The 16,506-nt window shown below is 46.2% G+C and overlaps 1 protein-coding gene across 6 annotated transcripts in view; it reads right to left on the reverse strand.

The window, feature by feature from the left end:
* The window catches only part of atm (ATM serine/threonine kinase), a 48,380-nt gene that overhangs the window by 12,890 nt on the left and 18,984 nt on the right, over window positions 1-16,506 (reverse strand). For 3 of the 6 annotated variants that reach the window (XM_055895546.1, XM_055895544.1, XM_055895547.1), the window contains 33 exons: window positions 15,233-15,351; window positions 15,011-15,137; window positions 14,639-14,838; window positions 14,325-14,499; window positions 14,009-14,167; window positions 13,744-13,876; window positions 13,526-13,621; window positions 13,184-13,355; window positions 12,629-12,770; window positions 12,327-12,503; window positions 11,982-12,159; window positions 11,695-11,806; window positions 8,305-8,463; window positions 8,109-8,217; window positions 7,939-8,027; window positions 7,735-7,837; window positions 7,478-7,626; window positions 7,157-7,261; window positions 6,933-7,052; window positions 6,172-6,406; window positions 5,090-5,257; window positions 4,853-4,972; window positions 4,499-4,716; window positions 4,078-4,285; window positions 3,750-3,875; window positions 3,486-3,626; window positions 3,185-3,323; window positions 2,448-2,530; window positions 2,102-2,242; window positions 1,026-1,142; window positions 559-708; window positions 300-465; window positions 83-169 (listed from right to left, as the gene is read on the reverse strand). In XM_055895546.1, the coding sequence (XP_055751521.1) occupies window positions 83-169; window positions 300-465; window positions 559-708; window positions 1,026-1,142; window positions 2,102-2,242; window positions 2,448-2,530; window positions 3,185-3,323; window positions 3,486-3,626; window positions 3,750-3,875; window positions 4,078-4,285; window positions 4,499-4,716; window positions 4,853-4,972; window positions 5,090-5,257; window positions 6,172-6,406; window positions 6,933-7,052; window positions 7,157-7,261; window positions 7,478-7,626; window positions 7,735-7,837; window positions 7,939-8,027; window positions 8,109-8,217; window positions 8,305-8,463; window positions 11,695-11,806; window positions 11,982-12,159; window positions 12,327-12,503; window positions 12,629-12,770; window positions 13,184-13,355; window positions 13,526-13,621; window positions 13,744-13,876; window positions 14,009-14,167; window positions 14,325-14,499; window positions 14,639-14,838; window positions 15,011-15,137; window positions 15,233-15,351 (4,723 nt within the window). Of the gene's footprint in view, window positions 1-82; window positions 170-299; window positions 466-558; window positions 709-1,025; window positions 1,143-2,101; window positions 2,243-2,447; window positions 2,531-3,184; window positions 3,324-3,485; window positions 3,627-3,749; window positions 3,876-4,077; window positions 4,286-4,498; window positions 4,717-4,852; window positions 4,973-5,089; window positions 5,258-6,171; window positions 6,407-6,932; window positions 7,053-7,156; window positions 7,262-7,477; window positions 7,627-7,734; window positions 7,838-7,938; window positions 8,028-8,108; window positions 8,218-8,304; window positions 8,464-11,246; window positions 11,553-11,694; window positions 11,807-11,981; window positions 12,160-12,326; window positions 12,504-12,628; window positions 12,771-13,117; window positions 13,356-13,525; window positions 13,622-13,743; window positions 13,877-14,008; window positions 14,168-14,324; window positions 14,500-14,638; window positions 14,839-15,010; window positions 15,138-15,232; window positions 15,352-16,506 lie in introns of those variants that run through there. The other 3 variants (XM_055895545.1, XM_055895548.1, XM_055895549.1) reach the window with 3 other exon arrangements.

A 16,506-nucleotide genomic window follows, 5' to 3' on the forward strand; every position in this document is an offset into this window, starting at 1 on the left:
CCAAATACCTAACCCAAAATGTTCTCAAGACACGTTCCTCAAATGTTTACTCAGACACAGCTATTATGAGTATCCTCCTTACCCAAATCAATATGCACCAGTTCAGCTGTCTGTTCGTCTATAAGGATGTTCTGAATGTGCCTATCCCCCAGTCCAACAATGTAGCCCACTGAGGAGAACAAACACAGAAACAAAGGAAGAATGTGTTGAAGTACATCAGATGAATAGCCCCAAAACATTGTGTAGGTATGGTAATGATTGTATTGTGTTGTGGAGAGCAGAGGTGATGGTGTTTGTACCGATGGAGGAAGTGGCCACACTGCGAGTGTAGGCCAGCCGTTTTTCCAGCCACACTGCCGGGTCCAGGAATCGCTCCATGCAGAAGTACCGGAAGACAGGGCGGAAGTTCTGACACACCTCACTGAAAGCCTGGGTCTTCCCATCGGAACCAAGCCTCTGAGACTCCTACAGTAAAAACAATATGTTACTACGAAATCACAGTACTACACAATTCAGCCATCAAGGGACTAAGAATAAATGAGTCAAAGTGAGACTCACCATCATCTTTTTCCTGCAGGTTATGCTGGTCCAGTCTTGGGGGCAGAAGCGTGTGTGAGCGCCCTTTTGTGGGTCTATGAGGAAATCCCCTATAGGGACGGTCCCCGAGCACCATTCTAGAACCCCACTACGCTGGGAGAAGGGCACCACCTGGGGGCAGAGACAGGGGCCTCAATCACTCCCATCCACCAAAATTGATAACAGCTCCTTAAGAATATGTATATGTATTTTTACATATAACATAACAATGATATGATGAGGAATAGTCAACTGAGTAATTTAACAGAAGCTTGTCTCTTGTGGATCTATGTCTGTGAAATGTTAAGTTGTCTATTGTGTAAGTAGATTAAAAATAAATAAAAAATCGTACCCCCCCTCCCAAAACAGAAACTCGTCTACAGAGCAATTTACAGTACCGGCAAATGTATTTAAATAAATTGAGCTGTGAGACTGGGGCAGTGAGTGACCTTGTAGCGTCGGATGTTGAGTTTCCTCTTGCGTGTCTCAGTGTTGCGCTGCAGCAGCATAGAACACATGTGGAACACCTGCTGCATCACAGCATCCTGCCGCAGGTCATCCTGGCCCTGAGGATACAGAGTGGCAAAGGTCACAGGTGGTAACAAACGACATAATATCAAAATAAAACACTACACCGGAACTGACCAATTCTCTATAGAGTTTGTGTGATGGGTGCACTGCCACATGCTATGTTGAGTGAATTTGCCAAAAAAGAACGTCAGAAAACGGTCTTAATATACCAAATATTTTTTTCCAGGACCATCAGGTAAGTATTTCAAGACTGATTCCTTCTTGGCATTTTCCATGAGCTAATCTGTTATTTCATCATGAAACTCCAACATCTTGACTGTGCATTTATTAGACTGGTAGTGACAAGTTTTCTGGACCTGAGCCCTAGGACCATGCCTCAGGACGACCTGACATGATGACTCCTTGCTGTCCCCAGTCCACCAGGCCGTGCTGCTGCTCCAGTTTCAACTGTTCTGCCTGCGGCTATGGAACCCTGACCTGTTCACCGGATGTGCTACCTGTCCCAGACCTGCTGTTTTCAACTCTCTAGAGACCGCAGGAGCGGTAGAGATACTCTTAAAATGATCGGCTATGAAAAGCCAACTGACATTTACTCCTGAGGTGCTGCACCCTCGACAACCACTGTGATTATTATTATTTGACCATGCTGGTCATTTATGAACATTTGAACATCTTGGCCATGTTCTGTTATAATCTCCACCCGGCACAGCCAGAAGATGGCTGGCCACCCCTCATAGCCTGGTTCCTCTCTAGGTTTCTTCCTAGGTTTTGGCCTTTCTAGGGAGTTTTTCCTAGCCACCGTGCTTCTACACCTGCATTGCTTGCTGTTTGGGGTTTTAGGCTGGGTTTCTGTACAGCACTTTGAGATATCAGCTGATGTACGAAGGGCTATATAAATAAATTTGATTTGAATTGCATTGAACACACAGTTTACTCACACAATGACTTGCAGGGGGAACAGCGATATAAATCTATGATTCACAGTTCATCTCACCTTGACCAGTTGTCGTCTGCTCTTCCCGTCTGATCCCACACAGTCAATGATCTTGGGCAGGTTGACCCCTCCGGCCAGGTGAAAGTGAGGCTTGAAGGACTTGATGGTCACCAGGTTGTCATATTTACCCGAGGGGTCCACCTGTTAAAACAGAGACCAATATGGACACAAGTCCTTCTTACATCCCTTTTCAAAGCATGCCATTGGTGTGACATGGTATATACATACATTACAGTGCAAACACTATACAAACTGGCTGCAAAACATCCTATTGCATAACAAAAATCCCCTTATGTCAGGTGATTGACTAGTGAGGGATCCACAGATGATCAAACACATTCTCTACCTTGATCTCCATTGTAGGAATGATGACATCATCTAGGTTCTTAATCTGCATGATGGGCTGGTCAGAGGGGATGAGGATGGCTTCTACAGAGGAACACAAGGTACAATAACTTCACAAACACAATAGCATGTGGTAAAAACTAGGTAGTCATTCATGAAGGTGGTTGTGTTTTTCTATTTTATTTAGGTAAATTGACTGAGAAAATATTCTAATTTACAGCAACGACCTGGGGAATAGTTACAGGGGAGAGAAGGGGGGATGAATAAACCAATTGGAAGCAGGGAATGATTAGAAGCTCCATGACGGTATGAGGGCCAGGACACCAAGGTTAACACCCCTACTCTTACGATAAGTGCCATGGGATCTTTTAGTGACCACATAGTCAGGACACCCGTTTAATGTCTCATCCAAACTACACAGGGCAATGTCCCCAATCACTGCCCTGGGACCTTTTTTTAGACCAGAGAAAAGAGTGCCTTCTACTGGCCCTCCAACACTACTTCCAGCAGCATCAGGTCTCCCATCCAGGGAGCGACCAGGACCAACAGTGCTTCAGAGGCAAGTCAGCAGTGGGATGCAGGGTGACATGTGCTTCTACACCGGCATTGCTTGCTGTTTGGGGTTTTAGGCTGGTTTCTGTACAGCACTTTGAGATATCAGCTGATGTACGAAGGGCTATATAAATACATTTGATATGCTGTGTTCAGTGCTGTAAGGAGTGTGCCATTGTCACTCACTTTTCTCTGTCTTGTGTCGACTGGCGTCCATGTAGGCCAGAGTGATGTAGGCATCACAGAGGACCTCTATGCCTCTGATCATCTGGGCTCTCTTCTTCCTGATCTTGTTCATTATCCTCTGGGCCACCTCAGACCGCTCCTACAAGACATCACATCTTTCCTTCATTCTCACGCGACACACACTAAAAACTAACTCAGTTCCTAAGAGAATTCCAACAAGACAGTAACAGGTCATGCACACAGTAGAGACCCAGTTCCCTCTTTCTTTTATTGGCAGTGTTTAGCTAGGTGTTGGGCCTACCAGGTCCAGTTGGGAGGAATGGCGCGGGGTGCTCTTGGACAGGCGGCTGCGGGAGAAGCTCTCGTCCTTGTTAGCGTTGACCAGAGCCAGGATGATGAAGAGGGTGTGGTGAGGGTGCTCCAGACACGACAGGCAGATCAGCTGTGATGGAAGGATGGATGAACAGATGTATGGATGGATAGATGGAAACATGCTAAGCTGAGGAAGACAACTCTATAGTTCAAACAGACTTCTGTTGCCTATTGAAACATATTGAAGTCTCACCTCATTGAGAACACCATGGAAGCCCACATCCTCTGCCACTGTAGCAGACATTTTGGTCCCCATGCGGGCAGCCAGCTGGTACATGAGAGGCAGAAACTTATAGGACGGGATCCTGTTCACACCTCCCTGAAGCACAAGAAATAGTCAAACAAATTGTAGTTTCTCTCATGTGAATGGGAAGACACACTAATGCCAGGTAGCCTGGGATCCAAACAGAGAGATTTCAGTTTGGAATGGAGCCCAGACTAAACAAATAGTGCAACAAACAATATTGTATCAATGTAGTGAGTGTTTGGGGATGTTAGTTAGTGTGATATCACTAACTCACCTTCATCATGTCGTTGACTATCTTGACGTCAGCGTTCTCCAGCCACAGTGAGGCCAGGCGGAACACCCAGGTGTCGTGCTCCTCACCCTGCTCCAGACAATGGATGTAGTTCTCCACAGCCTTACACAGGAACCTCCTTCTGTCAGCCTGCAGGTTGGACAGAGCCCTCTCATCCAGCTCCAACTCCCTCTGCACCTTCACTGTGTACCTGGGAGAGGGAGTTGGAATATCATACACACACAGTAGGTATTGAGCAGAGAGGACAGTGGAAAATAAAATCTTCACAACAGCTCGGAGGCCAACTCTCTTTCAGTATCTGTCACCTACACTCAGCCGGTGTAGAACCTGCACAAAACAAGCTGATTCAAATCCGCACAAGGTTAACAGTGCTCTCATTCTCTGCTGTGAGTTTGTGTCTGACCTGTTGGTGCCGACCTTGCGCTCCCTCATCAAGTCCACCTCCTCCTTGGCCTTCTCCAGCAGAGCCTGTTTGTTCTCAAACTCAGATGACTTCATGTAGTTATCAATGCCCTGGTACTGGGCATCTGAGAACCTGGCCAGGGACAGGAAGGCCTGCGTCCTCTGGCTCTGCAGCTTGGTGTCTGAACCTATCGCATGGCCCTCGATCAACTCCACTGCCTACAGGAGGTCAAACACACAGACCCAGACAGTCACACAGACCCAGACAGTCACACACACACAGACCCAGACAGTCACACACTATAGATCAACTGTGCCCAAGGAGTGGATTATACTATATGGGCCTTAGTTTTACCCTCTCCAGGTACTTCTCCAGGATGACCCCAGGGCTCTCCAGGCACGTCTCTGCCAGCCAGTTCCCACACAGCCTCAGGCACTCCGTGAACACCGGCACCAGGGCAGGGTTAAAGTTAACCTGGCCAAGACAAAGGAACAAAATGAAGCTCGTTATAGGCCTAGAGTTTTTCCCTGGTCAACAAAAACTCCTGTCCCCAAGACTGAGTAGTTAACATGTAGACTGACTCCCACTGACCTGCTCCTCCAGAGTGTGGATCATCTTTCTCAGTAGCCCCAGAGCAAGACCCTGCTCTCCCTTCGCCCAAAACACCTGTGCCTCCTCCAGCTGCCATGACGACGCTGTGGAGCCCCGCCCCCCTCCTCCGCCATGCTGCTTCATCTGGAAAAGTGCCCGCTCTGCCAGCTGGGGAGGGGTGAGGACGGCACAGGGGTGAAAAGAGCACAGCAGTAAGACAGACGACACAGGGGTGAGGGGGGCACTATATAGTCCCTCACACACAGAGACCAATATAGTCCCTCACACACAGAGACCAATATAGTCCCTCACACACAGAGACCAATATAGTCCCTCACACACAGAGACCAATATAGTCCCTCACACACAGAGACCAATATAGTCCCTCACACACAGAGACCAATATAGTCCCTCACACACAGAGACCAATATAGTCCCTCACACACAGAGACCAATATAGTCCCTCACACACAGAGACCAATATAGTCCCTCACACACAGAGACCAATATAGTCACTCACACAGACCAATATAGTCACTCACACATAGACCAATATAGTCACTCACACATAGACCAATATAGTCCCTCACACATAGACCAATATAGTCCCTCACACACAGAGACCAATATAGTCCCTCACACACAGAGACCAATATAGTCCCTCACACACAGAGACCAATATAGTCCCTCACACACAGAGACCAATATAGTCACTCACACACAGAGACCAATATAGTCACTCACACACAGAGACCAATATAGTCACTCACACACAGAGACCAATATAGTCACTCACACAGAGACCAATATAGTCACTCACACATAGACCAATATAGTCACTCACACAGAGACCAATATAGTCACTCACACAGAGACCAATGCAAATGCATGTTGTGCTGCACTATTTAAGAGAACATACCGGTAAATGGTTGAGTGCTGTGTGAATCCAGACCAAAAAAAACACGTGCACTCATTCTCCTCCTGTTACGTGTAGAGTAGACACACTATACATGTGGAACACACTATATAAACCCTATACATGTATGAAACACCCCCACAGTGAGCGCTGAGCTCCAGTCTACCTGTGTGTTTCCTGCGGCGCGGGCCAGTTGGCAGAGCTCCATGAGGTGGGAGGTGAGGACAGTGCTGAGGTACTTGTTCTTTTCAGGGTCTCTCTCCTGGGAGATTAGGGTCTCCTGGGCCACGGAGCGCAGGGCCAGGATGGGCTCCACCAGCGTAAAGTCACTGTCCACCAGCAGCTGGGAGTGCTGCTGCCAATGGGAACACACCTCGGCCAGGCCTACGTCGGTCAGGGGCCTGCCACAGGCCAGGGGAAATATAAGTTACATGACTTGTATTACCTAAGAGATTAAAGTATCAAAACCCTGCACTCTCTAAAAAATCTGATCATGTGTTTGTATGTTTTTTTAATAATAATTGAAAGAGGGAGGAGCCTACAAGTCTCTCTGTTTTTTTAATTTAACCTTTATTTAACCAGGAAAAGCCCATTGAGACCCAGAGTCTCTTTTTCAAGGGAGACCTGGCCAAGAAGGCAGCAACAATCAATGCATTACAGAATTAAAACATACATGATCCAGCCTGAAAAAAGCATTTACACTTCTCCGTAACAGTCTCCCATGTTCTTTTTGTTTACCTGTAAAACCATCATATTGTTTTGTATTTTTTGTGTGTGTGTAAAAATAAAACATTTATAAAAAAATACAAAATCTCTAGGTTTGTGGATGTGCATTGTGTTGAGGTATCAAATATAAAATACACTATTTCTATACTGTATAAATATTTGAAATTAGCGATGTTGACATGCTGGGAAGGAAGATCATACTTGGAGAAGAGTTGTCGGATGCTCTCCAGCTCACTGATCCTCTGGAGGTTCCGTAGAGCAGGGTAGAGAGAGGACACTGCCTCCAGACTGCCTCTGCACAGTTCCTCCACCTCATTACCCCTGATGCCACACACAAGTCATTTCAATGAGTATAGTTGTTTGTGTGGTGATATTTTGATGGCTGAGAGATAGTTGTTGATTTCCATGAGGGAAACCTTGTTTACCTGGCATATTTAAGAGTTTGATCGAATGTGGAAAACTCTTTGTCTCTCAAAGCCTGCAGGGAGCAGAACACTGACTCGTTGAAGCCAGGGTTCAATTTCTCATTCCTGAAACAAGCAAGAAGGCAAGACACCAAGGGCACATGTCAATCCATTTAGCAATATTTTATTCACCTTCAAAAATACCACCCCAGGAACCCTTACTTTAGTACCCCTTGTCTTCCACAGGCCCCTCCCACTCACCTTTCCGATAGGCCACAGTCCCAAGGCCCCTCTCACTCACCTGTCTGATAAAAGTCACAACCCGAGGCCCTTTCCACTCACCTCTCTGATAGGTCACAGTCCCACTGCATGTTCCTCCAGGCGGCCTGAAACCTGAGCTCCCTTAGCTCCGCCCCCCACTCCACCCCCTCACTCTCCAGACCCCGCAGGTAGGTGGCCAGGATACTGCTCAGACCAATGTTCTGCAGACCCTGAGGGACCATTGGACAAGCAGCATTAGGTTTTGTCATCTGTCCCCAACAATGGTTTACACAGACAGAGACGATACAGATTTGGAGTTCAAACAAGTTTCTGCTTACCTCCACAATGCCCACTTGCCGTGTGCCATCAGGAAGATTGGAGTGGAGGTCGTAGGAGGTCAGAGCCTTTCCCCACATCGCCTCATGCTCATAGGTCCGAATCCTACAAAACAGACACACAAAAAGAGAATTCTCAGCAAACAGAACTTTGAATATAGAACAAAAGAACAAAAGATAGAACAAAAGTAGGATAACAAAGTTCACCTGGTGAGAGCGCTGGTCATCTTCCCACCTCCACACCCATACAGACTGTCTGGCTCCCCAATACTACGATACACCTCAATCAGTAGGTCCTAAGACATGGTAAAGAAATGATAGTACAGAGCTATGCATTGGACAATAACACTAAAGGTTAATTGCAAAATCAACTCTACCTGTAGACTGATACCAGAGTCTTTCACACTCTCCTCTGTCAGACTGAAGATAGGGAAGTTCTGACTGCTCTCATCAAATGTGATTCTGCGCGACGCTCTGGCCGGATTTCTGTAAGCAGAGGTAAAGAATGATGAGAACAACACAGAATAAGAAAGGCATAAGAGACATCAGTATTTCCCATCATGTGTAGTGTACCTGCGGTTCTCCTCCATGTTAGTCTTGATCTTGTCTACGTAGATCTCAGAGTAGAGCAGGGCTGTGAAGTGGGCTGAGCAGGACTGGGCCGCCCTGGCCACCTCCAGGTAGTTCAGCTCCAACCAGAAGTTAGAGTGGCACACCGTACCACACAAGTTACTAGAACCAACACAACAGCATCAAACTCCGTACCACACAAGTTACTAGAACCAAAACAACATCATCAAACACCGTACCACACAAGGTACTAGAACCAACACAACAGCATCAAACAAGTTACTAGAACCAACACAACAGCATCAAACTCCGTACCACACAAGTTACTAGAACCAACACAACAGCATCAAACAAGTTACTAGAACCAACACAACAGCATCAAACTCCGTACCACACAAGTTACTAGAACCAACACAACATCATCAAACACCGTACCACACAAGTTACTAGAACCAACACAACAGCATCAAACTCCGTACCACACAAGTTACTAGAACCAACACAACAGCATCAAACTCCGTACCACACAAGTTACTAGAACCAACACAACAGCATCAAACACTGTACCACACAAGTTACTAGAACCAACACAACAGCATCAAACTCCGTACCACACAAGTTACTAGAACCAACACAACAGCATCAAACTCCGTACCACACAAGTTACTAGAACCAACACAACAGCATCAAACAAGTTACTAGAACCAACACAACAGCATCAAACTCCGTACCACACAAGTTACTAGAACCAACGCAACAGCATCAAACTCCGTACCACACAAGTTACTAGAACCAACACAACAGCATCAAACACCGTACCACACAAGTTACTAGAACCAACGCAACAGCATCAAACTCCGTACCACACAAGTTACTAGAACCAACACAACAGCATCAAACACCGTACCACACAAGTTACTAGAACCAACACAACAGCATCAAACTCCGTACCACACAAGTTACTAGAACCAACACAACAACATCAAACACCGTACCACACAAGTTACTAGAACCAACACAACAGCATCAAACTCCGTACCACACAAGGTACTAGAACCAACACAACAGCATCAAACTCCGTACCACACAAGGTACTAGAACCAACACAACAGCATCAAACAAGTTACTAGAACCAACACAACAGCATCAAACTCCGTACCACACAAGTTACTAGAACCAACACAACAGCATCAAACAAGTTACTAGAACCAACACAACAGCATCAAACTCCGTACCACACAAGTTACTAGAACCAACACAACAGCATCAAACTCCGTACCACACAAGTTACTAGAACCAACACAACAGCATCAAACACCGTACCACACAAGTTACTAGAACCAACGCAACAGCATCAAACTCCGTACCACACAAGTTACTAGAACCAACACAACAGCATCAAACTCCGTACCACACAAGTTACTAGAACCAACACAACAGCATCAAACACCGTACCACACAAGTTACTAGAACCAACGCAACAGCATCAAACTCCGTACCACACAAGTTACTAGAACCAACACAACAGCATCAAACTCCGTACCACACAAGGTACTAGAACCAACACAACAGCATCAAACAAGTTACTAGAACCAACACAACAGCATCAAACTCCGTACCACACAAGTTACTAGAACCAACACAACAGCATCAAACAAGTTACTAGAACCAACACAACAGCATCAAACTCCGTACCACACAAGTTACTAGAACCAACGCAACAGCATCAAACTCCGTACCACACAAGTTACTAGAACCAACACAACAGCATCAAACACCGTACCACACAAGTTACTAGAACCAACGCAACAGCATCAAACTCCGTACCACACAAGTTACTAGAACCAACACAACAGCATCAAACACCGTACCACACAAGTTACTAGAACCAACACAACAGCATCAAACTCCGTACCACACAAGTTACTAGAACCAACACAACAACATCAAACACCGTACCACACAAGTTACTAGAACCAACACAACAGCATCAAACTCCGTACCACACAAGGTACTAGAACCAACACAACAGCATCAAACTCCGTACCACACAAGGTACTAGAACCAACACAACAGCATCAAACAAGTTACTAGAACCAACACAACAGCATCAAACTCCGTACCACACAAGTTACTAGAACCAACACAACAGCATCAAACTCCGTACCACACAAGTTACTAGAACCAACACAACAGCATCAAACTCCGTACCACACAAGTTACTAGAACCAACACAACAGCATCAAACTCCGTACCACACAAGTTACTAGAACCAACACAACAGCATCAAACACCGTACCACACAAGTTACTAGAACCAACGCAACAGCATCAAACTCCGTACCACACAAGTTACTAGAACCAACACAACAGCATCAAACTCCGTACCACACAAGGTACTAGAACCAACACAACAGCATCAAACAAGTTACTAGAACCAACACAACAGCATCAAACTCCGTACCACACAAGTTACTAGAACCAACACAACAGCATCAAACACCGTACCACACAAGTTACTAGAACCAACGCAACAGCATCAAACTCCGTACCACACAAGTTACTAGAACCAACACAACAGCATCAAACACCGTACCACACAAGTTACTAGAACCAACACAACAGCATCAAACTCCGTACCACACAAGTTACTAGAACCAACACAACAGCATCAAACACTGTACCACACAAGTTACTAGAACCAACACAACAGCATCAAACTCCGTACCACACAAGTTACTAGAACCAACACAACAGCATCAAACTCCGTACCACACAAGTTACTAGAACCAACACAACAGCATCAAACTCCGTACCACACAAGTTACTAGAACCAACACAACAGCATCAAACTCCGTACCACACAAGTTACTAGAACCAACATAACAGCATCAAACTCCGTACCACACAAGTTACTAGAACCAACACAACAGCATCAAACAAGTTACTAGAACCAACACAACAGCATCAAACTCCGTACCACACAAGTTACTAGAACCAACACAACATCATCAAACACCGTACCACACAAGTTACTAGAACCAACACAACATCAAACACCGTACCACAAAAGTTACTAGAACCAACACAACAGCATCAAACACTGTACCACACAAGTTACTAGAACCAACACAACATCATCAAACACCGTACCACAAAAGTTACTAGAACAAACAGAACAGCATCAAACACTGTACCACACAAGTTACTAGAACCAACACAACAGCATCAAACACCGTACCACACAAGTTACTAGAACCAACACAACAGCATCAAACAAGTTACTAGAACCAACACAACAGCATCAAACACCGTACCACCTAACAGAGAGAGGGGTGCAGTAGATTCTATAGTCGTACAGGTCAGGAAATTAAGAGCAAATGCATCTACAAACCTATCAGATTCTAGAGGTCTTTGTTGCTGCCTCAGATAGTTAATGACAGAGAGCATGGTGCGCAGAGAGGCCTTATCCAACGGACCCTGGTTGGAGATGTCCGACTCTCCTGCTGAGATAATAAAAATCACTGTAATGACCTCATCTTCAGGAGAAAAAGCTACTAGAAATGTCTAAAGTCAAACAAACAGTGAGCGAGAGAGCTAGAGAGAGAAAGAAAGCTAGAGAGAGAGAGAAAGAGCTAGAGAAAGAAAGCTAGAGAGATGGAGATGGAGAGTAAAACCCACCAGAGTCTGAGGGGAGAGGAGTGGTGGAGCGGCTGGAGGCCCGGGCACGACTGGAACAGCTGGTGAAAAAGTCCTGGATGTGTGTGGAGAGGAGCTTCCTCCAGGAGCCGTCAGAGTCCCCCAGCAGGATGTCATGGATGATGAGCGGCAGCACCCTCTGGCAGAAGTCTGTTTTCACCTGAACACATGTGAAATGATAGGGGTTAGAGACTGGGATATCTGACTGGAAAGATGAGCCGAAATTGAACATGTGTGTACAACGGCAATAGCGAGAGATGCCCGACTGAACAAGAAATTAGCATTAGCACAAGTGCTGGCCTAGAAATATAACAGCCATGCCCTCACCAGACACAGGGGCCGGGAAAGCAGCAGAGCCTCACTCCTGACCCCTCCACTGTCCAGCAGAACCATGCAGAGCGTCTTCAACCAGGCCTTATGGCCGCCAGCCTCAGGCACCCACAGGTCCTGGCTCTCCAACCGCTCCCTAGCCACCAAGCTCACCTCCTCACTCATCCCGACCACCTGCACAGGTGAATGAATAATTAACACACCGACACATGTATGTATGCAAACAAATTCACACACTACGAAATTCAGACACACATACGAGGATGTGATATTTCAGGTCTTCAAAAGTCTGTCCAAACCTTCTTCTTGGTAGATCTAAAAGGGTTGAGGTAAGCCAGCATGGGGTCACGGTTGTCTTTATGGATCTCCCAGAAGTCAGCTCCAGCCTGAGTGGCCAAGATGTCCTTCAAACTCTGGACAGCAGCTTGCCTCACCTCAATACTGACAGAAAAACACATGGGACCACAACAAAACATGACAGCATGTCAAGACACACTCACTATATGAAAACCTTATGACAATACAGTAGCTACTTCCCTGGGCTAAATTCAGTGTTGAATTAGTAGGAAAGTGTCATTGTACTTTCGGGCCATTAGATACAGTATATGGCAGGGCTCTAAACTGCTACCATTATGTACACATATGCTCCTAAATATGTTACTGTGCTACCTGGAATTGTATTTTGGGAGCACCAGTGCCCCTAAAAAATGTAAATGTATTTTGTAATTGGTGGCAATTCTTATCATTTATACCTATAATATTTTTCTATACTAAAATTCTAAACCTACATTTTTCAACTTTGGAGCAAATGTGCTCTTTGAAAACATGTCAGCGTAGACCCCTGTATGGTGTACCAGTGGTGTGTGAGGGCGTTGTTGATGCAGTTCAGGATGATGTAGAGCCACTGTGGTTCCACTGGAGAGAAGAGTGATACAGCTCTGGCATTGAGCTGGTCCTTCCCATGGAGTAGAGCGATGGTGGAGAAATCCACAGGCCCCAGCTCTCCCAGACAGCTCCCTGCAGCCTCTATGAAAACATAAGCACATGGTCAAGGAAAAGACTAAGACCCTTTTCACACAACGGTGCCAAGCCGGCCGAAACTACTTCCTATCACACTAACAATTATTGATGCTTTCTTGGGCTGAGAGAGGAAACATACGCAGTGCCAACAGTGAGGTTGTGGTAACCATACATACCTAAGATGTCTCTTCCTCCAGGGTGATTGGCTGCTAGCTTACAGAGTTGTAGTAGGTTAAGGACCAGCAGCACCAACACACTCTCTTCAGGGTCCGCTAGAATGAAGAGGTACAGAGATAGGATTCAAAAAGGGCAAACTAACACACACTCACCCCCACACACAGATACATGGGTCTGGTAACATATCTAGACTACGGTATCCCCCCCCCACTCTGACCGAGGCACTCTCTCAGCAGCGGTCTGATCTGACTCTTGTTGTTGTGGAGCTGTCTCCTCAGGTCCTTCAGCCCCTCCAGTCTGGTCAGAGGCAGGGAGTCACAGGAAGCCACAGACAGGAAGTGGGCTATCTCCTGTGGACGAGACACAGAGAGGCTCATGGGATGTGGCAATAGTGTGCCAGAAGTGTGAATCAGCTGTAGAGGTCATACATGAGTGGTTAGAGGGTGTGTGCTGTGCCCTGTGTGTGAAGGGGGTGCCCTTACCTGTCTGAGAGTGAATTTCCCTGTGCTGTACTTCAGTGTGTGCTGCACGGCCCTCAGCTCTCTGAACTCAGGTCGGTCTGGGAAGGGCTCTAACTTCTGGATGGCACTCTTCAGCTTGTCCTGACTCTCTACGACCAGGAACTTCAACAGACTGAGCACCTGAGAGAGAGATCAACAGAGAGAAAGAAAAAAAGAGCGAGAAGAGAGGGGAGAGAGAAGGAAAAAGAGAACAACGAACAGTGTAATACCTACTTAGAGCAAATTATTATTTGTCATACAAAGAGTCTATTGGCCATGTAATACAACCATGTCTTACCTGCTGTGAGATAGCAAGTTGGTTTGTCACCTGGGCAGTGAGAGTACCAACGATAACCTGGAGGTGGCTCTCCACAGCATCGTCACAGAATTGCACGGCCGTGCGACACACAGAGGTCAGTAGGTCACAACACAGGGAGAAACTACGGCTGGACACCTCGTCCAACTGGGCAGGCCTGTCAGAAAACAAGAACAGGCAGAAAAACAGTTAACTACTAGAGAGAGCAAAAATGATGAGTCACTCCATTGGATCTGTGTGTGAGCAGCAGACTTTGTGTGTGTGTGTGTGCGTGCGTGCGTGCGTTTACCCCTAACCTGCTGTTGATGTGGTGGATGAGTGTGTAAATGATGTCTCGGAGGACGAAGGCCCAGGCTCCCCCCAGGCCGTCCTTGACCTCCTTGAGCAGCAGGCTGACAAACAGATAGTACATCAGCAGGATGCGGTGCCTCTCGTAGGCATTGATCGTCTCAGCTGCCTTCTGACACACCGCCAGTAGGATCCTCTGGATGGACATCTAGAATCACAACACAAGAGGATCACAGAATCCGGATTCCTTTCCAGATTAAACGTTTTGAAAAATTGGGCTCACGAAACCACTCAACTTTGTAAAGCCCTATTCTGTTCCATTGTGTAATAACTTTTTACAGACATTGCAATACAATGATGAGAGCAGGAGAGCATTTTACCGGAGTCTTGGATAAAATGGCCACCAGGGACTTGAGATTGGCACTGTGACACGAGCTGAGATAGTCCAGTGTGGCTTTTATGACATAGGAGCTGAAATAGGGTGGGTTTGGGGCTGGGTCCAGTTCCCTACAGAGAACATTAACATCACAGTCAATGAAAGGTTCTGAATGCAATTAAGGATGGTTGTGGAGTGGTAAGAAGTGATGTGTAGTGAACATTACCCTATGAACCTTCTCAGGTCCCCTCTGCCCCCCTCCTCAGTAGCAGCCCCTTCATACAGGGTCATCAACAGCTCCACCACAATGTCTGACAGGTTACTGTGAATCAGGCTGTCGATTTGCTGTGGAAAGTCCAACAGTGATACAGTAAGTTAGGTCTGTGAGAGAGACAGACATTCAAGACTGCTTTTACAGCTTCTAATGCAGATTCACTTGACTGCTGCTGCGGATTGTAGCTAGCTCAACCCGAATGGGTTGTATGGTGGGAAAATTAGAAACTCTGTTATGCACATACCCTGTATAAGCCTTAAACCTGTACATTCCCACTGTCTGTTTCTGTCATGTAAGAAGAAGCTAGTGTTCTTCCACTCGAGTAACTTAGTCACGCGGCCAAAGACAAAGAGCCGTCTGAGAGTGACCACAATTTTTGGTCCATCCTGTTCTTTTTGTATCTTTCAAGGGCACAGCTGTGTGGAGATATGAAGAGAACAGAAGCTAGCTTGAGCAGCAGCAGCTAGATAGCGTACAAACAAGTGACAACACCAGTTTTGCTACTATGTTCCCACCAGGCTCTTACACATTTGCTAAACTGCCACGTAGACAAAGGTTATAAAAGCTGAGACCCAAATCTTGCTAGTTGGGCTCTTAATTCTGCACTATTGAGTGAATTGTGAACCGCTCCAGAATAATAAAGATTTTATTTGAAGAATCTACAGTCTCTTTCTTCCTTTCTGGTTAGAATTTCGACGACAATTCTTGGCGACGAGGATGGGATGGCCAACTCCGTTTGCTGATCGGACACCAAGGTCAACAGCGCGCAGTCCTGAAGTACTATAGATACCAGGACAGGGTCGTGATGAAAGTGTTCCAGGACAAGGTCCTGAAGTACTATAGAGATACCAGGACAGGGTCGTGATGAAAGTGTTCCAGGACAAGGTCCTGAAGTACTATAGATACCAGGACAGGGTCGTGATGAAAGTGTTCCAGGACAGGGTCCTGAAGTACTATAGAGATACCAGGACAGGGTCGTGATGAAAGTGTTCCAGGACAAGGTCCTGAAGTACTATAGAGATACCAGGACAGGGTCGTGATGAAAGTGTTCCAGGACAAGGTCCTGAAGTACTATAGATACCAGGACAGGGTCGTGATGAAAGTGTTCCAGGACAAGGTCCTGAAGTACTATAGATACCAGGACAGGGTCGTGATGAAAGTGTTCCAGGACAAGGTCCTGAAGTACTATAGATACCAGGACAGGGTCGTGATGAAAGTGTTCCAGG

Source organism: Salvelinus fontinalis, chromosome 33, assembly GCF_029448725.1.
Source record: "Salvelinus fontinalis isolate EN_2023a chromosome 33, ASM2944872v1, whole genome shotgun sequence".
In the NCBI taxonomy this organism is placed as follows: Eukaryota; Metazoa; Chordata; class Actinopteri; order Salmoniformes; family Salmonidae; genus Salvelinus; species Salvelinus fontinalis.